At 46.4% G+C, this 24,282-nt stretch overlaps 1 protein-coding gene across 6 annotated transcripts in view; it reads right to left on the minus strand.

Moving 5' to 3' along the window:
- TTC23 (tetratricopeptide repeat domain 23) overlaps positions 1-24,282 on the minus strand; it is a 97,088-nt gene that overhangs the window by 19,840 nt on the left and 52,966 nt on the right. For all 6 annotated transcript variants that reach the window (XM_004759813.3, XM_004759812.3, XM_004759814.3 and 3 more), the window contains exons 7-8: positions 11,027-11,132; positions 64-191 (exon numbers count right to left, since the gene is read on the minus strand). In XM_004759813.3, the coding sequence (XP_004759870.1) occupies positions 64-191; positions 11,027-11,132 (234 nt within the window). The remainder of the gene's footprint in view (positions 1-63; positions 192-11,026; positions 11,133-24,282) is intronic.

Here is a 24,282-nt window from a genome sequence, read left to right on the forward strand (position 1 = left end):
TTTTGGATGTCAACTCATGTGCATGGAGTACAGAGTACTTGACTGTGGGCCAAACTCACTTACCTCTTTTTGTCCAGTGGCTTGTAGAAAATGGCAATAATCATCTTGAATTGAAAGAAATTTGGCCTTTCCCGTCCCTTCAGCATCCTTAAGGTTTGCCATGCTCTCCTGAAAATACTGCTCGGCCATATCTGAAGAAAAGCATCATAATGACATTTGAAGATTGCTTGCTGAGTTGAAATGGGGGCAGGATAAACATGCTTTTAGTGGTGCTGAATGATCTGACAAGAGGACCGAGCTAATCTGCCCATTTTTTCAGGAAAGACTGAGGTCTCAGAAGGATACGGCAATTGAGGTTCCTTGGTTTTCATACATTTTAGCTCTCCCAGCAACATGGTGAGCAAAGCTAATGCCAACGGAGAAAACATTCCCCAGACCTGGACACTCTGGTATCATTTTCAGGCTGATTAACCATTAATTCTTCCTGTAACTCTGGTAGGGCTTCCATGGACTTTGTTATCTTAGAACTAATAGTTCTACAACATTAAAATTTGGGAAAATATGGCTGACACGCCACTGAAAGAAGACACCCAACCATTCCAAACACATAAACATACCGGTCATAATATGATGAGCATGTTTTTAAATGTATGCCAACCTTGAAAGCAAGAAAAGGAAAACCTCAGGTATAGAAAATGAAGAAGGGGGGCACCTGGGTGGCTCAGTGGGTTACAGTCTCTGCCTTCAGCTCAGGTCATGATCCCAGAGTCCTGGGATCGAGCCCCGCATCGGGCTCTCTGCTCAGCGGGAAGCCTGCTTCCTCCTCTCTCTGCCTACCTCTCTGCCTACTTGTGATCTCTGTCTGTCAAATAAATAAATAAAAATCTTTAAAAAAAAAAAAAAAGAAAGAAAATGAAGAAGGAACTAAAAGCCGGAGCAGTGAGTGGGGGTTGAACCTGAATGGTTCATGAGGGTCTATTCTACGAGGATGAGGACTAGAGATGAAGCCTGAGGACTCAGTGTGGTAAGAAGATGGAATAAAGGGGTGCCTGGGTGGCTCAGTGGGCTAAAGCCTCTGCCTTCGGCTCAGGTCATGATCTCAGGGTCCTGGGATAGAGCCCCACATTGGGCTCTCTGCTCAGCGGGGAGCCTGCTTCCTCCTCTCTCTCTGCCTGCCTCTCTGCTTACTTGTGATCTCCATCTGTCAAATAAATAAATAAAAATCTTAAAAAAAAAAAAAAAGAAGAAGAAGAAGAAGAAGGAATAGAGCTCCTGACAAAAAGCCAGTGTGCTGGGCAGAATTCTAGGATGGCGCCGTATGCCTCTCGCCTTCATAGAATCCCTTGCCTATGATGGTGGGTGGGACTTGCCCGATGGGATGAGCTATTACTCCTGTGATGAGGTTATATGAAATGACATGGTTGACTTTAAGGAAGTGAGATTATCCCTTGGGCTTTGGCGACTCACCTGATCCCTTTCAAAGCCGAGTTTTCTCCAGCTGGTAGCAGAAAAGGCAGCCAGAGAGATTCAAAGCATAAGAGGGATTGGACAACGAGGTTCTCCATTGGTGAGATGGAAGGAACCATGGTATGAGGACCCAAGAGTGGCCTGTAGGTGCTAAGGGAGGTCCCTGGCCAATAACCAGCAAGAAAATGGGGCTTTAAGACTTCTGACATAAGGAACTGAGTTTCTTAGTTCCTTCGGTTCCAATGGGTTTAAGCAATTGTCATTGGTTATGCAGCAGAAGAAAGCTAACACAGTCAGGAATCCCTACAATAAGATAAAAGCAATTGTATGGTCCGAGGTGAGGCCTCACAGTTGTCCCACCCACCAGAGGCCATCGGTGGCTAGAAACAGAGCATCTGAAATGGGGATAGCATATATGGGGCAGGTACATGAGTGAGTTCTTTTTTTTTTTAGATTTTATTTATTTATTTGACAGACAGAGATCACAAGCAGGCAGAGAGGCAGGCAGAGAGAGAGGAAGGGAAGCAGGCTCCCTGCTGAGCAGAGAGCCTGATGTGGGGCTCCATCCCAGGACTCTGGGATCATGACCTGAGCCGAAGGCAGAGGCTTTAACCCACTGTGCCACCCAAGCGCCCCCATGAGTGAGTTCTGAATCAATATCAACTACTTGGTTTGGAAATTCTGAGCCAAGAAATTAACTGGGAATGAGTCTGAAACTGGAGAAATCATAGGGCTCCAGCACAGGCATCAGCCAACGTCTTCTGTGAAGGACCAGATGGTAAATATTTTAGGCTTTGGGGGGCACATGGGCTCTGTCTCAGCTATTCACCTCTGCTGTCGAGGCACCAAAGCTTCCATAAACGAATGGTAACACGTCAATGAATGGACGTGACTGTGTGCCGGGAGAATTTTATTAACTAATACAAGTAGCAAGCAGGACCACCAACACCCGTTCTGGCAGAGGAAAAGGCAGTATCTTCCTCTCCCGGGAACATGGGACTCCCGCAGAAGCCCCTGCTGGAGACGACCTCATGGCGACACATGACAAACATGCAACATTTGCCGGAGAAGACGATGACCCACGTGTACAGTGGCCGACTGGACATCGCCTCTCGGAAATCTCATGTGTATCATTTAGTGTAAATACATATGAGCAAAAAGATAAAACACAATCTTCTGCTTCTTTGCATTTCCTCTGCATCAGCTTATTTCCCCTTTATCACCTCCAATTTTGCATTTGTGTGTCCTTGCTATTTTCTTGATTAGACCAGCTAGTGTCTTCTCTATTTTAATAACTTTTCCAAAGGATCCCCCCCTTGAATTCATTTTGCTCCTACTGTGACATGAGTGCCAGAGGCTTCCAAAGAGGCCCGCATGAATACAGCATTCCAGAAGTCACGGAAGAACAGGAATTGGACCAGCCTGTCCAAAGAAGGTGGCTGTTCCTGAGGTTGTACTCGGCGGGGGCTTGGGTTCAGGTGCTGGCTCTGATGTCATCTAGTTGTCCAAGATGATTATTGCCATTTTCTACAAGTCACTGACCTCAATGCCCCCATCTGGAAAGGGGGATATAACACTAGCATCTTCTTTGTAGGGTTGTCAGAGTAAGTGGATTCATGCATATCAACAACTGAGGACATGTCTAACCCCTAGTCCGTGCTTTGCAAATGGTCATCATTTGAATTCAGGGACAGCTTGGAGGATCATGGTTATGGGCGACCTCTGTTGCCCTCACAAGGCTGACCAGCAGGGACACCAGAAGCAGAGGTGGACATTGAGACGTTAACAGGACAGGAGCACTATGAAAAGGAAGAGTGGTCAAAAGGCACAGAAGCCTGGGCTCATCAGCACCTCGTGCCCACCTTGAGAGTTTTGAGAACACCTGAAATTCACACTGAGCATACTGGTCTCAAGAAATGACTCAAGTACTAGCCATGTGATCTCTTTTAGAAAGGAGACACCTGCGTAATGCATCTACCGAATCTAGTCAACCAAGAGAAAAGTTAGGTCTGAGAACAACTTAAGTTTCAGTTCTCTGCAAGACTTACTTCGGTTGGCACCTACGTAGTTGCCAGACAGAAGCAGGAATTCTGTTGGGAGGTGGAGTTTTCTGGAGAGGTGTCCATGCCAGCCGGCCCCCAGAGTTTGTTGCGAGATAGAAGTTGATTGAACTGGAGTCCCTGTTCCTTTCTCTCAATGGGGGGAGGGAGGGTCTGTCCCCTACTAGACCAGCAGCTGGACATCTTGGGTATTTACTCAGAATTTTCTCTTGGTAGCAGACAATTCTACCAAGTAGAAAATCTCTTCACTTGTAGTGCACTCATGGGAGAAAGCATTACGGATTTAATGTGCAAGCTAAGTATTAATTTTCGCTACTCTGATAATCTCATGACAGCAAATGTGGGGAAGATGTCGCATTTATTTTGTTGATTTTAAAAGCATTACAGAGATGAACATTCCAGGTCTAAAAATTAACAGGGATATTTAGGAGTGGAGTGCTTTTGCTCTTTTAATAGTCTGTCTAATTGGGAATTAACCAAAGAATGCAACTGAGCCCTTCTTGAAGACCAAAGATCTTTCTGAGTCTCAGCCTTGTTCCCCTGAGATGAGTCCTTACCGTAAAGACTGGCAGATGTCAAGCATATAGGAAGCGGTTGGGGCTGGGCAAGCAGGGACTGAGTTTCAGACCTTGGGCTTTGGCAGAAGTGGTGTCCTAATCAGAGGAGGAGGCAAAAGGGATGGAAATAGTTCCCTCCTCTTTCTGAGTAAGGAGCTGGTCTCTCAGACACAGGAGGACGCAATTGAGCTTCTTACCTTTCTAGCCCCAAGTCCTGCTACCTCTTCGTATCCCTTCCCCCAGGAGTCACATGCTGACCAGCTGCCCCTCTAGAGGGTACCCCATTTAAGCTGGTCCCCTAGACCTGAGTGCCCCCTGCTCCTTTCCCTTAGTGTAGCTGATCTCACAGAGATGCTGGGAGAGAGGGAGCTGATTGGCCTAATTCAAACTAGTACGTAAATGGCTCAACCTTGGACTCAGGCCTGAGTATGCTTGTTAGCACATGTGGACTTCTGGAAGAGGGAGTGAGAATGAGGGAGAGAAGGAAGGGGAGAGAAGAAGTGATTTATTTATTAAGGCAGCGGGGTTACTGATGTGAACACAAGCCTGGTGTGGTGGTGGTGGGACATCGGAGACAGGCCTTGCCCTGGAGTCTGCCCTCTGAAGGTGCTGCCTGCAAGGTCACTGGTCAGATGGGGTGTGGGTGGGGGAGGGGTTCTCTGACAGCTGCTGGCCCATATAAGTTGGCCACACATCAGGCATCCTGTCCGGGCCCTTGTCGATCAGAAGAGCCTTCAGTTTGGGAACAGAAGAAGGTGTTGGGCATACCCTGTGGGTGGGTGCCTTCCCTGTCTCTAAATTTGAAACGACTTTTACTTTTACCTAGGATACAGGAAAACTCCTTTACTGCAAGACTCTCATGTGTTTCCCTCACCTGTTTAACTCCCAGATTAGGTGTCTGACCTGCGAACCACATGATCAGTCTTCATGGGGAGAGCACAGTTGTCCTGTCACTACAGCTAAGGAGTGACTCCCCGATGAGCAGTCTGTTCTTCTGGGAGTGGGCATTTGCCTGGCGGTCCATGGTGGGCAAGTGATTTCCACGGAGACGGAAGGTCAAGCAGGGTGGGGAGATGCCGCGCCCAGCCCAGACCTCGTGCCCTGAAGCCAGGTGTGTGTTCACACAGAGCCGGCCATTTCAGTACGCTCACAATGACCACCCCCAACTTGGAAAACCTCTTCTAGAATCATCTGCAACCTGATGCCGGTGGCCTTGGCGGAAGATGAGGTCATTTTCTAAAGCACAGAAGCATGACTTAGCTTGTAAATCTGAGCCCCAGCGGCACAGGTGTCCCCAGGTCAGGAGTCCTCTCCCGTTTCCACTGCAACACAATGTTTAGGCCCGTCTGTGAGTGAGTGCGAGGGAGAAAGTGTGGCCCCGTGGGCAGAGGGGCTTAATGTTTCTTGGAGGCCCTCCCAGACTTTTCTTTTAAAGAGCAAGAGGAATGCGTGGTTAGAGTCTGACACACTGGAGGTTAGGAGGCTTTTAATTAAAACAAATTCCAGTGATTCTGGGCTCATTTTCTTAAGGTTGTCCTAAGGCAAGTGAGGGCAGCTTTCATTAAGAGGGAGGACTGCATGTACGATGTGACAATTCTCTTTTGTCAACAGTCTTGGGAAAGAATCTATACCACGTACTCCCAGCAAAAGCTTTAAGGACCGCAGGGAAGCTAGCCTGGCGTTAACCCAGGGGAGCTCCGTCACCTAGCAAACGAACAGATGGGACCCATTTAGACCCTGTTGAGGGCTGCCATGGGCTCTGCCCAGGCAGCTGCCCTGAGACCACCTACCAGCCCTGGTAGGGGTGTGTGGTCCACAGGGGAGACCCTCTTTGGGAAGAACACTTTCCCAGGCCCCAGACATGGCTTCTAGGAGCGGCACATCTGCCACTCACTAGCCATGTGATCCCAGGAAGTCCAAAGTCATCCGTGGGGGGCAGGTTTGCCTCAGTAGCATGAGGTGACCAGATGGCGGCAGGTTGGGTGAGGCTTGCGTGGGAGAGCGTTCCTGAAGCGCCCACATAGTGCCAGGCCACCCACAGGCCCAGTCAGGGGCTCAGTCCCTTTGGGGATCTGCCTGCCTCCAATATTCTTGCCACTAGGAAGCGGACCCCATGTCTACCTCCCCACCATTCACAGTCTCACCCAGCAGTGGCCACCCCATGGTGGTCAGGTATCCAGCAGCCTCCAGTCCCTGCTACCTGGTGAAGTATATATGTTTTCCAGAAGCTGCCCTAAAAATCCTTTTGGAAGGGACGCCTGGGTGGCTCAGTTGGTTGGACAGCTGCCTTCGGCTCAGGTCATGGTCTCGGAGTCCCGGGATCGAGTCCCGCATCGGGCTCCCAGCTCCAAGGGAAGTCTGCTTCTTCCTCTGACCTTCTCCTCGCTCATGCTCTCTCACTGTCTCTCTCTCAAATAAATAAATAAAATAATTAAAAAAAAATCCTTTTGGAAGCCAAGTCAGGGTATAAATACCATAGACTTTTCTGAGAAGCTCTGAAGACAAATTATTAGCCAGTAGAAGAGTGAAGAGCTGGATATCACGGAGGGCACGTACCTCGTCTTCCCTAGCAGAGGACTGAAGTCAAAGACTTTGTTCTCAGAAGCAAAGATGAAAGGCAGTTTGTAAGCAAGGCTTGACGGGTTTCGGTTTGCCCCAGGTTGTCCCTTTGTGAAGAGAGATCAATAGCACAGACTTGGGGAGAGGAGGAGGCAACCCCATCTCATGGACTACCCCCAAGAGCGGTTGACTCTGCAGCTCCCACTGTCTGTCCTCTGGGCTCCTTGGCCCTCCGGGGACAGTGTCACTCATCTCCAGTTCCGGAGCGTGGTGAAGTAGGCAGTACCTGGCCTCTGTCTAAGCCTTACTTTGCTTCTAACGTGCAGAGTGACTCTGGACACGCCCTGGCCCTCAGTCCTCTAGATGGGATGTGAAGTAAGATACCTTCCAGACTTTTCTGAGAGGAAACAAAGATGGTGGCAGAGAGGGTAAGGGTTCTTCTCTGGCCTCACCCAGCTTGCTCCCTGCAGCTTTTCCTTCCTCACCTGGCCTTGAAAGCCCAGAACAGGCATGGATGCCAACATCTGCTTGAGGAGCTCAGAGGCAGGCCAGGCTCGGGCTGGCGGGGCATTTTGGAGCAAGAAATGGGCCCTGCCTAAGAGCTGAGAAAGGGCCTCTCAGAGTCCATGGGGCTTAAGGGGGCTTTGGGAAGGCTGAGGAGGGAGGAGGATGGAGAGGGGAAGAAGGGAGACGAAGGGAGAGAGGTTGGTGGGCGTGGCCAGCCGTGGCTCACACTCATTTCCACCAGCAGGGCTGTACCACAAACCCCACCCGGAGGCCTCCCCAGGGTGGAGGTGGGACGAGGGGGCCAGCCGGGGCAGCTGAGGGGGGCCACGGGCCGGTGAAGGCCCCCTGACTATGACTGTTCCAGGGAGCCAGGTGACCTGTCGGAGGAGTCCACTGGAGCTGGGCGTATGCGTGTTCCAGAGCCTGTCTGGCTTCCTGTCTCCACGGGACACACAGGGCCATGGAGAGGAGCATCTATAACCCCGGGGGTGGGGAGTGGGCCACGCCTGGGGTGGGACCCAGCAGAGCGGCAGGCTGAGAAGGCAGGCCGCAGGAGGGAGAGTTGAGAGAAGGCAGGGTCATGGAGGTCTATAAAACACGAGACTTCCATCAAGAGGCAACGCCGAGCTTCCGGTACTCATATAATTCATGTCTACTGCGCAAAATGTAGGGAGAGCCGAGGATAAGAGGGGGCCAGGGAATTTATCTTGGGAATGCACCCCGCGCTCATGAGTCTGGTCCCCATGGCCAGGGATCCCACCCCCGCGGCCCCCAAGGCTCTGACCGGGCCCCTTCCCTCCTGCCAGGTCTGGACCCTACAGAGCCCAGGCTGTAGATGGAGCCACTTCCAAACAAGGCCGCCTGTGCTGGGCAGGCTCTGCCTCTCAAAGGTTTACGCTGAAATGTACTTGGCTTCCTCCCATTTCATTTTAATATCCTTTAGAAGAAGAGTTATAAACACAAGGCCAATGTCCTGAACACTCAGCGGGGTTGGGAGAAGCTGTTAATACCAAGTTTGTCTATGGCTGCTCCGGGAAGCCAGCCAGGCTCAGGTCAGTGACATTCCAGGAGCCTGAATTGGAAGTCCTTATGCAATCCCAATCCTTCGTGACTTCTAGGGCAGTTTTGTCTGCATAAGGAATGCAGGAAAGGCACAGGGCAAAGGGATTCGCTTGAGCGTGGAGGCTGAAACACGCTGCCTTCTGGGCCAGGAGCGTTCTGGCTGTCCAAGGGCAAAGCCTTCAATGGGCATTTAGCGAGCAGGTTACAGAGGATCCCCAAATGAGAATTTTTTTCTCATTAATGATGCTTTTTAATTAAAAATATGTATTCTGCACAGATAGGTTTAAGCACAGGATAGCAGGGCTGAGGTCCTTGTGCCTGTGGATTTCCATGGCATTGGGCAGAACATGCAGATTTGTTCCCAGGGGATCTGGCTGGGATTTCTAGATGCAAAGGGACTAAAGTCCATCACAGTCCTGCTGTCCTGGGTAAAAGACAAGCAGAAAGAGAGAGAGAGAGAGTGTGTGTGTGTGCACACACGCACACGCTCGGGGGTGGGGTGGGGCTGGTCTCCCCTTAACTCCCCTTAGTTTTCAGACAAAGATAAGTTCCAAATTTCTCCCTTTCCTTTCCCCATGCTGGAGGCAGCAGAGGCCTGGGTCTGTTTCCTTCATTCTTGCTAGGGGGCATTGAGCAAGAATGAAGAGAGAGACGACTAGAAAACCCGGGCTTCCTGAAAGGCGGTGAGAATACACCTGCCCACTCCCATGGCAGCTCCTGGCTGGCCAGGGCCCAGCCCATCCCTGCTTCCAAAGGCACGCTGACTCCATGCCTGTGACACGGGTCCCCTCGGCCTGCACCACACTTAGGCATTGTGGGTAAGAGCCGGATCAAACTCCGGATCCCACAGCACTGGGTGACTTGCACAAGGTCAGTCAACTTGCCACAGCCTTTTCCACGTTCACCACAGAGGGAACGAGGATTGAGACCGATGCAGTTTTCAAACTAGTGGACACAGTAGGCAGGGTCTGGGGTTTCTCCTCGCCTGTATTCACTATTCTTCTTCTTCTTCTTCTTTTTTTTTTTTTAAGATTTCATTTATTTATTTGACAGAGATAAGCAGACGCTTAACGGACTGAGCCACCCAGGTGCCCCTAGCTCTTTGGCCTTCTCTTGGGCATTCCCAAGACTCCTCCATCCCCAGAACCACCCAGTTGTCTGAAACCCATGAGGCCTTGAGGAAACCAGGAAGGGTCTGACAAGCACTCATTACACACCTGATCTCCGGGGCAGAAGTTACAGGTCTGGTCCTCACATTTGTTTTGCCCCATGCAGAGTCTGAAACTTACTTGAGTTAGTTAGCATCAATTACACGTAAAAACCTAGATTTCTGCCTTCTCTTGAAAAGGCAGATCTGCCATAGAAGCCTGCCTTCCCCTTGGTGGTAATGGGCTAGAGAGGCCGCTGCTCACTTTCGGTAGGGTACGGCTTCTCCAGTTGCTACCGTCCTCAGCCCTCTGCATGGTCTCTCGAACGTGACAATCACCAGAAGCTACCATTTACGATTACGCTTGCTGCTGCTACTGTATTGTTGTGACTCTCTGTGTCACTCATATGGCTTACTTGATTCCTATAGACACTTAGATTTGTGACTCCTGCTAGTCTAGGGATTTCCATCCAACATGCACTGGCATCTTATTACTAGTTGGGAGTGAAAGGGTCTTTTCCCCTACTAAAAGACTTTAGCACCAATGAGCTGGTTAAAAAACTGCTGGCTCTTTGAAGGTTTTGTAGTGGATTGTTATATATGGAGTGTTCTGGGGAGAGAGGATCTGAAAGTTTTCCAGCCTTCTCTCTCTATCCCTAGATAGGCTGCTCCGCTCCAAAAAGGAGACCAGAACAAAGAGTCTTAAGGTTGGATGGATGGATGGAAAAACTCTGAAATCCCCTTCACCAGCTCCTTCCTGGACTGGAACCCCTGCCTCACCCAGGGGTCTGTACAGACCAAGCTGCTCATAGAGGTGTCCCCCTCGTCTTTGCCTACCCGCCAGCCTCGACATCCTAGCCCAACTCCTGTACCCTGTACCCCAATTATTCTGGATCTCAATTTTAGGCTTGCTGGCCCACTGGATCTTATTTTACTATAGTACATGACTATTTTTATCTGACATTTTGCAATATACCCATATAGGTCTTCTTTATTTATTTCTAAGTATTCTGACTGCCTCCCCCCCACCAAAAGTCACTGGAATATATGTTCTCCAGCAACAGAGGCATACTGTATGTTCAGAGTCCAGAACTGTGGATTAAAGAACTCCCCAAGCTCGCTGCTCTACCGTTTACATGGGGCTAAGAAAAACCATGTGAGTCGTAAATAGCAACTTCCTCTTGGACTCCTGAAACCATGTAAGTTCATCCTGATGGAAAGCCCAGTCCTGTGAAAGTCTGTGGGCTGGGGTTCCGACAAGCCAGATCTGTTGCCACAGTAGCTAGCTCCACAACAATCTTTAAAAATAGATCACCTTTGAAAGCAGAGCAGATTTCCCTGTAAGCCCAGCATGGATTCTCTGGGGCTCTTAATAGCTCTGGTTGGAGGAGAATTCACTGGATTTGAAAATAAAAGATTAGAAAAAGGCCGAATAGGACAGAAACCAAAGAACACTGCTGCAGCTGAGGGAGTGGAACAGCTATGCAGGGCCACATAAAGCCGCCAAAGGTCTCCAAGGGTCCTATGTCACAGACCATGCCCACCTGTGCGCCCATCCTAAATTCAGCGGGTTACAGACCCAGCAGCGCATGCGCAGGCACCAGGGTGGTTGGGGGGTGGGGCGTAGAGCGGGCAGCAAGCCCCGCCCACAGAAGGTTTGCGCTCACCTTGGTGCTGGGTACTCCCAGAAGCTACAGCAGCATGGGCGACAAAATGCGCAGAGACCGCTGCCTCCTCTTGAGAGGGGTTTTTGCTCAGCACGATGAGATGCGCCTGTTACCAGGAAAAGAAGAAACACGTTTATCTACTTGCTTGTGGCAGCCATAGGGAACTGGTCTTGCAGTGAGTGATCAGCAGAAAGCCAAGGAACTTTCAAGCCAGGTAGACAATATGACTTATGGTGAAGCACAGTCGATTCTTAGGAGACCTGGATCTTAAAGTCATGCGGAAGTGGAGATGGAGAGGCTGGGTCCAGACGGCTTGAAGCTGTGACCAGGGCGCATCGCTAAGTAAATCATTTAAGTCTTGGCTCCTAGGAGGGTGGTAGTGTGGTGTCAACTGAGGGGGCATGGGGAGGTGAGGAGGAAAGTTTCCAGAAGGAAGGAGATGGGTTACAGAGTGCCTGTGATGTGCAGAGGAAGTGGGGGAGCCCAGGCCCCTGGCCGCGCTCAGCACAGAAAGGGGGACCCCGAAGGCGGTCGCAGCCTCCCCAGTGCCTGATCCACCAAGCCTACGGGCCTGTATCCTCTTCACACTGGCCCATGGGGCTGCCAGAGCACAGAAAACAGCTCAGTTCCTTGAAAATAAAGCCCAATTTAAAATTTTTTAAGAGAAAAAAAATAAAACCTATGACCCCTTGAATATAAAATAAAAACAATCCTCTCAAATAAAATGAAAAATGCATCTCTCCAAATCAAAAGAAAATTTAAAAAAATGAAAAAGAAAGCTAGATTCATCTGACTGTCAACATTTAAAGTTTTAAAAACGCTATTAGTAACAGGTTTATGTTCATTCAACAAACACATAATTACTGACTGCCTGTGGCAGGAGGGGCCCTGGCTAGAAAGTGTGGGCAGTAGGGAAAGGCCTGGGAAGTGAGCATGATGTCATACAATGCACTAATGCAAAATCCCAGGTAGTTCGCAATTAACTGCCAAGAGGGTGACAGAAATACTAAAATACGGCAAATTTAAAAGGCGAAATTCCAGAATGGGATAGGCAAGACACGATAACAGCAGCTAAGGTTTCTTTCTCATTCGTAGTATCCATTTTAATTCTCTTAATTGTTGTTATCCATGTTCTGTAGTTGGGAAAGTTGAGGATGTGGAATGGATGACTTGCCCATGATAGCTCACAGCTAATAAAGGATGGAGATAAGACTCTGATCTTGATACTCTGACCTTACATTTGCTCCCCTCCCTGTCCCCTGCCTAAGCCCTGGACCCTGGTGGCAGACATCACTAATTGATGCCAGCACACTTCCCCCAGACCTCAGGAGCTATGACTAATCCATGGGAGCTGGCCTAGGAGACAAAACCATACTATTAGAACTTTCTAGTCCAGGGGCGCCTGCGTGGCTCAGTCTGTTAAATGTCTGCCCTGGGCTTAGGTCACAATCTCCAGGTCCTGGGATGGAGCCCCACAGTGGGCTCCCTGCTCAGCGGGGAGTCTGCTTCTCTCTCCCAATCCCTCCCCATGGCTCATTCTCTCTCAAATAAATAATAAAATCTTAAAAAAAAAAAAAAAAGAAAGAAAGAAAAGAAAAGAACTTAAGAACTTTCTAGTCCAGACCAAACAGTGAGATGGCAAAGACATAGAGGCTCTGATGATCAGCTGAACCCATTTCTGAGTAGAAACTAGACTGCTGCCTCATTAGTCATACTGAAAATCAGCTGAGTTACTAGCTCTAGACTTTTTATGATAAGGGCTACTCCAAATCAAGATTGCTGATAATAACTTTAATCATTGTGTTAGAACAACCAGAATTTCATTTTTGTAAATACTAACAATATCCAATGTTTTAAAAATACTTTTCTTATTATAGGATATAAATAAGTATCTAAATTGAATCAAGTAATTCCAACAACCTACCGATTAGTCATTATCCTCAATTTGGCCTGGAGCTCTGACCTGAAATGCTTTCCAAATAATGCACACTCCAAAAAGTAAAGACAATCGGAGCCAGGGGGATAGAGTCAAACCATCACACGGTCAGGGTTTGCAGAGAGGGAAACAGAGAGAGAAAAAAGCTTGCCCCACCCCAAAGGCAAACTGAATCTTGTTTACTTGGGATCTTCCCCTGGCTAACTGTGTCCACAGTCCACCACTGGGGAGACCACCTGGTGATGCAAGAAAAGATTTAACTCATATTGTTACAAATACTTTTAATACACACAATACTTTAGATTGATGAAAACCCAAATTCAAAATAAAAAAAAGATTTCATATGTAGTTTCCACTCACTATTATAATTCAAGGCAATGTAAAAAAATAATAATCAAAATTATTTTCAATTTAATAATCACACGTTCTGAGAGCTCTGTAGGTCGCCTTTTGCTTCTGGAGACAGAAAGCAAAATCTTCCAAGGGCAAAATTGTGCACAGTATCAAGCAAGTGGATCCTGAGAGCTTAATCTGAATTTCACAAAATTGTCATAACCTCAACTTTTTTCTGTGTGAGATACTGATAGAAGCATTTATTGTTTTTTCAGAAACTCCATCCCTGATCTAATTTATATCTGGAGCTCTTGAAACTTCTAAAAACCATACGCTGGTTGGACATTGAGGGAGTTAGTGGCGGGGGGGAATGCAGGAGGAAAAAGGAACCACGATGTTTAAAATGTGCAAGATAAGTATCTCATGGATTCGGTAAAATTGAATTTAGTTTAATTTAATGCAACCCCATTCAACTTACCTTCATTTTTAACTGCTTTCTACAAGCCAGACTGTGTCCTTCATCACACCTGGTCCTGCCTCGGTCACGTCCACACAATTCCTAGTCCTTTCCACTCCCCCCTTCGCACTACCCATCGGCCCCCTCCTGCTGTCTCTTCCCTTCCTGGCCAGCTAGGAGCCCCCCACCCCTCACTGCTGTTCTTAAAAAAAAAAAAAAAATTCTCAGCTTCACTGAGGCCTTATTTCAAATGGTGAAAAAAGAGGAATCATATAATCAACCACGAGAAGAGGGATGAATCTATTGCGGTTTATTCATATGAGCATTGAATTCTACCGGGGGTATTAACATGGTTACATTTCCGAAACATACCAGTGGGTAGAAAAGTAACTTACAAAAGGTATCGGAACATCATGGCACCGCTGAGGTTCAAGTTTCTGTTTTAAAGCAAAAAAACAAAACAAAACCCCCAAACTCTTTCATTTCAAGCACAATCTTCCAAGTTCTCTAAAGACCAGAGCAGTTAAAAGCTACTCTCCCCGAAGCAGGTGGAGAGGGCCTGGAGGTTCACTTAGCTGCGCCCACCCGGCTGCCCCCAAAAGACCCTCTGTGGAACAGGAGGGCTCCGGGAGATGCAGATTGAGAACCACAGCTCTGCAGGGAACGGGAGGCCTCCTTAGGGAGCAAGCAGAAAGGCAGTTGACAAAGCTAGTGATTAGATTACCCAATTTGCCAAACTAAACCACTGCTCACGATTCTGGAACAACGCTCTGTTTGCTGCGAGAATATAAATACCCCTGTTGTATACATCTGAGAGCATTTAAGGACTAGTTGTTAGTGTTAACAGAATTACAGGAGCCATGCCTGCCTGTCTGGCTTTATGCAGGAGCCCAACTAATGGGCCCCGTTGGGGATCTGTGGCTTGAGTCTATTCGCTCCTCATTATTTATTAATCTCCCAGGGCTCAAATTTCTCCTCCCGTTCTTTGTTGTCTTCAGTATCTTATGGTTATATGCTTATCAACTGTCGTCTTGAAGCTGAGAAGGGAGTGTTTAATGTTTCTAAATCTCAAGCTGTTAGCGTGTTGTACTGGGTTAATAACAAAAGCCAAAACCAAACCTTTAATATCCCATTTCGAGCAAGGTCCTTACTTGAAAAACCTCATTCACAAGGCCAACCACCTCCAGCCTTGCCAAGGGACAGAGCAGCTGTTGCTTTCTGGTCCTTCTGTGCGTTTCTGGGGGAAACCACGGAGTCCGCAGGGCCAAGCCAGCTGTCAATAGACCCAGCCAGAGTTGGGGCTGGCAGGCTCTTATCGAACTGAGGCTGTCCCCTTGGATTTGTGAAATGTGGAATCGTTCTTGAAGAGAAAACTTGATGACTAGTAAAAAGGATGCTTCTACTTAGGCAAGCAGACCCCATTACGTGAACACTCAACTTAAAACATGCAGGGTTCTGACGGCGGAACCCCAGCTCTTGGCAAGAGGGAGGGACAGATTCTTTTCTCACTTGGTAATAAGTAGGAGATCACTGACTCAGAGAGAAATCTCCCCTCCCATAGCCAAGTGGAGAGTACACAAGTCGCTCAAGGAACATTTGCGGACCTAAACTGGGTCTCTTTACCCTGGGGACAGGAACACTCACGGGGAAGACAAGACCAGGCTCCAACTCAGTAGCTGGTGGGATCTCTTTGTACAGCTGAAGGCTTGCACTGGGGAGGATGGTGGGAAGGGGGGAAACTCACACTGGTTCAGCACCAACCTTTGTCAGCCATGGTGCTCCGTGAATCATATACACCTGCTCGCTGAGTCACGGAATGAGCCGTAAAGGTGATGTCAACAGCTCGATTTACTGATGGGGAAAATGAATTATCTGGGAGATCAAGCAGCTAACTGAAAAGGTCACATCGAGGGGTCCATGGCAAGACAAGGATTCAAACGAAGGCCTGTGATTCCCAGTTGCACTCCTTTCTCATCTAATATCTGGTTGTTAAGAGAGGAAAAGTTACAGAACGATGATTTTCTAATCAACATAATCAAGTATTACTTGAGAGTCAGAGAAATAGGTGCTGGGAAATAGATTAGGCCCAGAAGTTGAAATGGGCTGGCGAGGGGGAGACCGGGCTGCCAATGTGTGGGTCCCGAAGCAGCTGAGAACTAACCACAGAAGGACGGCACCAGAGTGGAGAGTTAGGCAGTGGGTGACGGATAGAGCAGAGGATGAAGAAGGTCTTTCTGGGGTACCTGGGTGGCTCAGTGGGTTAAGCTTCTGCCTTCAGCTCATGCCCTCAGGTCATGATCTCAGGGTCCTGCAATCGAGCCCCACATAGGGCTCTCTGCTCAGAAGGGAGCCTGCTCCCCGCCCCCCTGGCATCTCTGCCTACTTGTTGTGATCTCTTTCTCTCTGTCAAATAAGTAAATAAATAAAATCTTTTTTTTTTTTTAAAGGTGCTTTCTACCATGTCTGTGTGTCTGCTTTGATTCCAGTCCCCTTGTCACTGTGAGGTGTGAGCTTGCTGTGTTCCTTCTAGAACTGCCCAACCGTGTAGTTACATGGCTTCCCCTCCTGGCCTTTGCTGGAGCCCGCCGTCCCACACTTTAGCTTTGGGCTGGGGGCCTTGTACTGGACAGGGTCACGTTACAACTCCAGGCTGACGCTTCCTTTCCTCTCCAGTCTCTGGCAGTCAGGGAAGCCTCTCACGGCCGCCCACCCCGCAGGGGCCTGGGGCAGGGGAGAGCCTTGGCTAAGAGAAAGATGTGGCTGGGACTCCTGGGGGTGGGGGTGGGGAGTAGACGAAAGGGAAATCACTGGGTGCGGAGGGGAGGGCATTCAAAAACGGAGTCCAAGGGCCTCAGAGGAAGCCGGTTTCTTTTAATAGAGAGTCCTCTGTGGCCACCCTCCAGTTGTCAATTTTAGCTCTTCCAAAGGGCTGGGGAGAAAAGGTCCTCCTCTCCGTAAGGGTTAGCACCAAAATAGATACGTGGAGAACTTAGATTTTCATCTGCTCTTGGTTACTAGTGTGTGTTTCCTTAAAACATAGCTAGATTTTTTTATAGATTATAGGAGTAATACCCCTATATAATTTTGAAAGAGCCTAAGTGGTAAGTTAAAACACCCTCTCCCTTCTGTCTATAAGCCTCACGCTCTTCTCCCTATTCGCAGTGACTTCTGTGAATCTGACTTCTTACAGCGATCACTTCCAAGTTTCCCCGTGTGCCCCTTTGAAATACTGACACGCTTATGCAAACGCACACCTGCACAGACGCGCATGCGCGCTGAGGGCCTGACTCTGTCTGCCCTGCCGCCCCTCCCCCAGCTTCCTCGGCCACCAGCCCTCCGGGCTCTGCCACAGTGACTCCTGTCCCCTCTCTTCAGGCCTCTCTGTTGGGAGCTCTCACAGCACCCGGTACCTTTCTCCAGGTGCAGGTCACAGTTGCCTTTCCACATTCATGGGAACATGTGTGACTGTTCAGCTAAGGCCTATGTCACTCCTTAGGCTGCCCCTGGACAAGGGGCACCTGGCGGGATCTGATCAGTTGTTGACTCAATAAACATTCTGGTCTACATCTGGCTTATTAAAAATAATCATGTCCTCTGAGCATCTCTCAAGGCGGAACACACGTATCATCCATCCATCCATCCATCCATCTATCTATCGTGTGTCTAATTTCCAAAGGCTCGCTGTTGCCAGCGACACAGTTTCACTGCGTATACGTCTTTGCACACGTGTACACATCTATCTGTTGGGTAAGTTTATAGATGTGAACCAGCTAGTCAAGGGGTCAATGCATTATAACATCGTAGAGGGAATATCAACTGTTTCCCCCGCAAAGTGGTGCCAATGCCCATTCCTTTCAGTGGTACATAGGATGCCTGCTTTCTTGTACTCTTGCCATCTCGGCATCATCAGACTCTTGTTTTGCTCAGTTACAGTGTATTTTTTTTAAAATTTTATTTATTTATTTGACAGACAGAGATCATAAGTAGGCAGAGAGATAGGCAGAGAGAGAGGCAGAGAGAGAGGAAGCGAAGCAGGCTCCCGGCCAAGCAGAGAGCCCAATGCGGGGCTCGATCCCAGGACCCTGGGATACTGACCTGAGCCGAAGGCAGAGGCTTTAACCCACTGACCAACCCAGGCGCCCCACAGTGTATTTCTTTAAAAACAAATGACGTCGACCATTATTTTTCTATGGTTATGGGCTATTTGTAGTTCCGCTTCTGTAAACTGACCATTTCTGCCTTTTGTCTCTATTTCTATGGAGTTGTCTTTTTCATCTAGATTTTTTTTTAAGTTTTATTTGTTTATTTTAGAGAGAGAGAGAGAGAGAGCATAAGAGCGAGAGGGAGAGAGAATCTCAAACAGATTCCCCATTGAACATGGAGCCCAACACAGGCTCCATTTCAGGAGGTGTCAGTCACTTAACCGAGCCACCCAGGCACCCCTCACCTAGCTTTTATAAGAACTCTTTCTCTGTCTTCTCTCTTTGATATTTATTCTTTGACTTTGTGATATTTTGTCACAGAGAAGTTTTTTGTTTTTATGCCATCAAATTCATCCCTCTTTCTTTCTCTTTTTTTCTTTCTCATTTTCTCCCTCTCAGTCTATATACCCATATGCACATATGCAGAGGAAAGATACAAGCATTACCACTGACTCTTCTTGGAAGGGAGGCCCCAGATGACTTGTAACTCATTTCTTTGTATTCCTCTGCATGGCTTGATCTTTTAAATATAAAGAGCATTATCATTTTTATTAAAAAAATAGTTACTTAAAAAGAAACAATATAGCATCTGGATTTATGTCATTCTTGGGAAAGTTTTATAATGCGCAGAATCACAATTGCATTCTGCATCTTTTCTAATTTTAAACAAGAAAGGGTAGTATTTTCAGAGATTTGGGAAATTATAAATAGCGCATTACAGCAAATACACAGCAATGAACCAGAACCAATCAGAGGTGCTGCCATGTGTGCTGTCGTCTGAAGCTGGCAGGAGTCGGGTGTGAACACCTGTCACCCGTCCCCTGGGTCTGGCCAAGGCTGCCCAGAGGAACCTGAAGCCACATTTTCTGACCTCCAAGTGTTTGGTAGTTTGACTGATGTATTAGTTTGCGATACTTTGTAAATCCAACTGCCTGCAAATCTGGGAACTACTGAGAGGCAGAGTTGCCCTGAAAACGGAAAAGAAAGACAGGCAAGTCAACTATCAGAGACGTCGAAAAGCAGCCGAAGCTCGTGGGGCGTCAACTCATCCCCCTACTGACACACACACCCACGACATCCTCACAAAAATGAGATCCTGGGGGTTTTCTTGCGGAGAGGAAAACACAGATCTATTGCCAAAATCTGCCATGAGTAGTCTGAGAAACAATTGTGCCTGCAGGTTGTCCGCAGACCCCTGCAGCACGGGGACTGATGGGGCCCAGCACAGTCATGTCACTGGCCCCGGGGACCACCGCCTTCCCTGTGTGGTGGCTCCGTGGGGCTTGGTATTTTTCTCCACTTGAATGGGTTTGTTCCCGAAATACTTTGGAACTTGTCGACATTCTCCAGAAAATAAAAGGTCTTTTCTCTCTGGGCATTTCTGTCACTCCAAAGGAATGAAGAGCGGAAAAACTAGAGGGTAAAATAACAAAACCCCTTTTCTTTGCGGGTACTTACTAAATGGCTTTTAGCCGAGGGCTCCCGTGGAGAGCTGCAGCCACACTGTACCTTTCTGTGTCTAGGTAAAGCTCTTAGAGAAAAGAGGAGCCTTGATAAATGTTTAATAATTACCGTTAATAAATAAAAGAAGCTTATACTGGCAACATGCCTAATGGTTCACAAAGCAGTTTCCATTTTGAACCTTTGAGCAGTTCTGTGAAATGGATAGGGCCTTTTGTAGGACTGGATTTTTTGTTTTGTTTTGTTTTTTGGAGAGGTTAAATGACTTGTATAATCAAAGAGCTGGCAAACAGAAGACTTTGGACTCCCACTCGGATTTTCTGACTTCACACCCAGTATTATTTCAACGTCACAAAGCCCTCTCTCTAATAATGATTGGGAAGTATTTATTTAAACACTCTCCAATCTTTATTAAACTCAAGAATAAACAACAATAAAAGTCACTGATTAAATTTTACAAGTATTATAAAAATGAGTGAATTATTCTACAGCTCTAATACAGAGAAATCCTTCTAAAAAATTCAAAATCCAAATGCAGTGAAGGGAAATGTTGAAAATGTGAAAGCAATTAAGAAAGCTTTTGCATGGCGAAAAAGCATTATGAATCTACAGGAAAACGTATTAGAGCTAATAAATGAGTTCAGCAGGATAGCAGCATGTAAGATAAACCTACCATTTGTATTTCTGCACACTAGCAATGACAGCAGGGAAAGGAAATAAAGAAAAAAAAGCGTTTTTGTTTCTAAGAGCATCAAAAGAACAAGACACCTGGGAATAAATCTCCCAAAAGAAGTACAAAACTTATACTATAAAACATGGTTGAGTTTATTAAAAAAAAAAAAAAAAGGTTGAAAGAAACCAGGGAAGAACTGAATAAATAAAGATATCTTATGTTCATGTATGGAAAGCCTTAATATTGTGAGGAAGTTAATACGGACTCAGTGTTTTGTTTTGTTTTTCCAGAAACTGATAAGCTTAACCTAAAATCACATAAAAGCATAAGGAAGCCAGAAGAGTCAAAACAATCTTAAAAAAGAGTAAAGAAGTTGGAGATGTCACTCTTATAGATTTCAAAACTTACCATAAAACTTGTGCACGAATGTTCACAGTAGCAGTATTCATAATATACATAAATGTACTACTATAAGACATTACATGAGACTGTGGTGCTGGCATAAGGACAGAAATATGGATCAACGGAATAGAATCAAAAGTCCAAAAGTATGGGGCGCCTGCGTGGCTCAGTGGGTTAAAGCCTCTGCCTTCGGCTCAGGTCATGATCCCAGGTCCTGGGATTGAGCCCTGCATCGGGCTCTCTGCTCAGTGGGGAGCCTCTTCCTCCTCTCTCTCTCTGCCTACTTGTGATCTCTGTCTGTCAAATAAATAAATAAATAAATAAAATCTTAAAAAAAAAAAGTCCAAAAGTAAAACCTTATGTTTATGGTCAATTGATTTTGACACAGGTCCCAAGGTAATTCTGTGGAGAAAAGATAGTCCTGGGACTATCTTGTCTTGGGACAACCAGGATATTCACATGCAAAAGAGTGACGATGGAGCCCTACTTCACATCCTAAAAAAAAAAAAAAAAAAAGAACTCGGGGCGCCTGGGGGCTGGCTCAGTGGGTTAAGCCTCTGTTTTCGGCTCAGGTCATAATCTCAGGGTCTTGGGATCAAGCCCCGCATCGAGCTCTCTGCTCAGTGGTGACCCTGCTTCCCCCTCTCTCTCTGCCTGCCTCTCTGCCTACCTGTGATCTTTCTCTCTGTCAAATAAATAAATAAAGTCTTTTAAAAAAATGAACTCAAAATGGATCAAAGACTTCAATGTAAAAATTAAACTATAAAACCCATAGAAGAAAACAGATACAAGTCTTCATCAATTTGGATTAGGCAATGGTTTCTTAGATGTGAGGCTGAAAGCACAAGCCACAAAAGAAAAAGCATACCCTGGACTTCAGTGAAAGTAAAAACTTTTATGCTTCTGAGGATGCGATCAAGAAAGTGAGAGGACAACCCAGAGGACGGGAGAAAATATTTATACATCGTGTATCTGATAAGGGTCTAGTGTCTAATATCCCATAGGAAGGACTCTTTTAAGCCAACAATGAAAAAGACAAGTAACCCTATTTAAAAATGAGCAAAGGATTTGAATAAACGTTTCTCCAAAGATGGACAAATGAGCACACACATATCCATGGAGGCAGAACACCATGAGTCATTGGAGAGATTTAAATCAAAATCCCAGCGGGATACCACTCCGCACCCACGAGGATGGCTGAAATCAGAAGGACAGATTCTAACGCGTGTTAGCGAGGATGTGAAGGAAGAATTCTCAGCCATTGCTGGTGGGACTCGGATGCTGAGGCTGCTTTGGAGAACGGCTTGGCAGCTCCTCAAAGAGTCAGGTTCTCTTTATACCCAAGAGAACTGAAAACCTATATCCATGTAAAAACTTGCGTGTGAATGCTCAGAGCAGCAAGATTTGTAATCTCCATGGAGTGGAAACAACCCAAGCATCCATCAACTGATGAAGAGATGAATCAAGGTGGCCCGTCAGTATTACAGAACATTCGTCAGCCATAAAACAGGGATGAAGTAGAGGCCCCCGGCAGGCTTAGGTGGTTAAGCATTTGACTCTTGATTTCAGCTCAGGCCATGATCTCAGGGTTGTGGGATCGAGCCTTGTATCTGGCTCCGTGCTCGGCAGGAGATGCTCTCTTCCCTCTGCTCCTCCCTCTGCTCCTCCCCCAGCTCACGTGTGCTCTCTCTCTCTCTCTCTCAAATAAATCTTTTTATTTTTATTATTTTTTTAAAGAATGAAGTAGCGATACTCGCTAAGCATGGATGAACCTTGAAAGCAATATGCTAGATAAAACAGTCAGACACAAAAGGCCACATATGATAGGATTCTATTTCTATGAAATGTCTATAATAGCCAAATCCATGGAGGCAGAAGGTAGACTAGTGGTTGCCAGATGAGCAGTACAAGAAATCGGGGAGTAACTCACAGTGGGTGCAAGTTGCTTTTGAGGTGATGAGAGTTGTTCTGCGATTGGATAGTGGTCATGCTTGTACCGCTTTGTGAATATGACCAAACTACTACACTGTACACTGTAGAAGGGTGAGATTTAGGGTATATAAATTATCTCAGTAAAAACGCCATAAACAAAATAAAATGCAAATGACAAATCGAGTGAAAATATTTATGACACATGTCATAGATAAAGGGGCAATATGTGTCGGACGTAATGACTTTTATTTTTTTCTTAATTTTTAAAATATTTTATTTTTTTAAACGATTTTATTTTTTTGTCAGAGAGAGAGCACAAGCAGGGGGAGTGGTGGGCAGAGGGAGAAGCAGGCTCCCTGCTGAGCAAGGAGCCTGATGTGGGACTCGATCCCAGGACCCTGGTATCATGACCTGAGTCAAAGGCAGATGCTTAACTGACTGAGCCACCCAGTGTCCCTGTAATGACTTTTAACAGTTAAGGGAAACTAGATAAAAATTCTATTAAAAAGTAGACAAATGATAGGAAAAGAAAATTCACAAAAAATATATTAAGGAAATCCACTGAACCTATGAAAAGATAGACAATTTTATTGTGCAGATTAAAACTATACAGAAACTTCACTTTTTGCCTCTCTGATAGAACTAAATGAAAAGTTTGACGATACAGTCTTTGGGAAGAGGCTGTTGGGGAGACAGCACAGTCTGACTTTGCTGGTGGGGGTATAAATGGTAGAAGCCCCAAGAAAGGCAATATCCAGCAAAACTACCAACACAACCAGCTCCCTTTGGTGGAGCATTCCCATGTCTAGGAATTTACTCTGAAGATACAACTCCAATAATATAAAAATATATGTGAGTAAGATTATTCATTAGAACATTGTCTGTAATTACAGAATACTGGGACCTATCGAAATGTCCAAATGCAAAACGATTTGAGAAAAACACAGTATGTGCCTAAAGTGGATTATCATACCTTTGTACAGATGAATGAATTGCTATAAAGTGATTTCCAGAATATACTCCTAGGTGGAAAAAGAACACATACACACAGCAAATAAATAACCTGGTGGGAGGAGGGAGGGACTTTCCTAAGAGATGAACAACCACTGATAAATGTGGATGGGATGGCAGAATGGAGAATCATTCATCTGCTACCATCACTGTAGAGAGTGGTTTGGGAAAGAGTCATCAACGCGTGCTAAACGTTGAGAAACTGTGCAAAGGAGTGGGATATATACATAGTCTTAAAATTGTCTCTCTACTGAATGCTTATTGGTATTCAAAGGGAACAACAGTTCCCAAAGGGAAGAATCACTTTGATTGGGTGATAAACGTAGCGTCACTAATGAAGGACAGGTAGATGTCACGTGCCTCCAGATGTACTACCCTAAGAAATACAATATCCTTTTGTAGTATTCTGGCTGGGCATGCATTGTCCAAACTTAGTCATAAGAAAACATCAGATAAACCCAAACTGAGATATAGTCTAGAAAATGGCTGATCTGTACTCTTCACAAATGTCAATGTCAAAGGAGACAAAGACAAGCTGAGAAGCTGTTCTAGATTAAAGACCAGAGGCATAATGACTAAAGGTAACACATGAACCCGGAGTGGATCTTGTATTGGATGGAAAAAAAAAATGACATAAAGACAGTACTGGGACAACTGACAAAGGAGAATATGGCTTCTACCAATGAGAACATTCGTGAATTTGATGACTGTATTGTGACTACCTCAGAGACTATCTTTGTTAAGTACTCAGGGATAGAAGGACACAATATAATCAAATACTTCCAGATGATTAAAAAGTGTAAATAGTTACCACTTTGTGCCTATATATACATGCATGTGTGTCTATAT

This window comes from Mustela putorius, unplaced genomic scaffold (assembly GCF_011764305.1).
Source record: "Mustela putorius furo isolate JIRA1106 unplaced genomic scaffold, ASM1176430v1.1 tig00003972_pilon_pilon_pilon, whole genome shotgun sequence".
Lineage (NCBI taxonomy): Eukaryota > Metazoa > Chordata > Mammalia > Carnivora > Mustelidae > Mustela > Mustela putorius.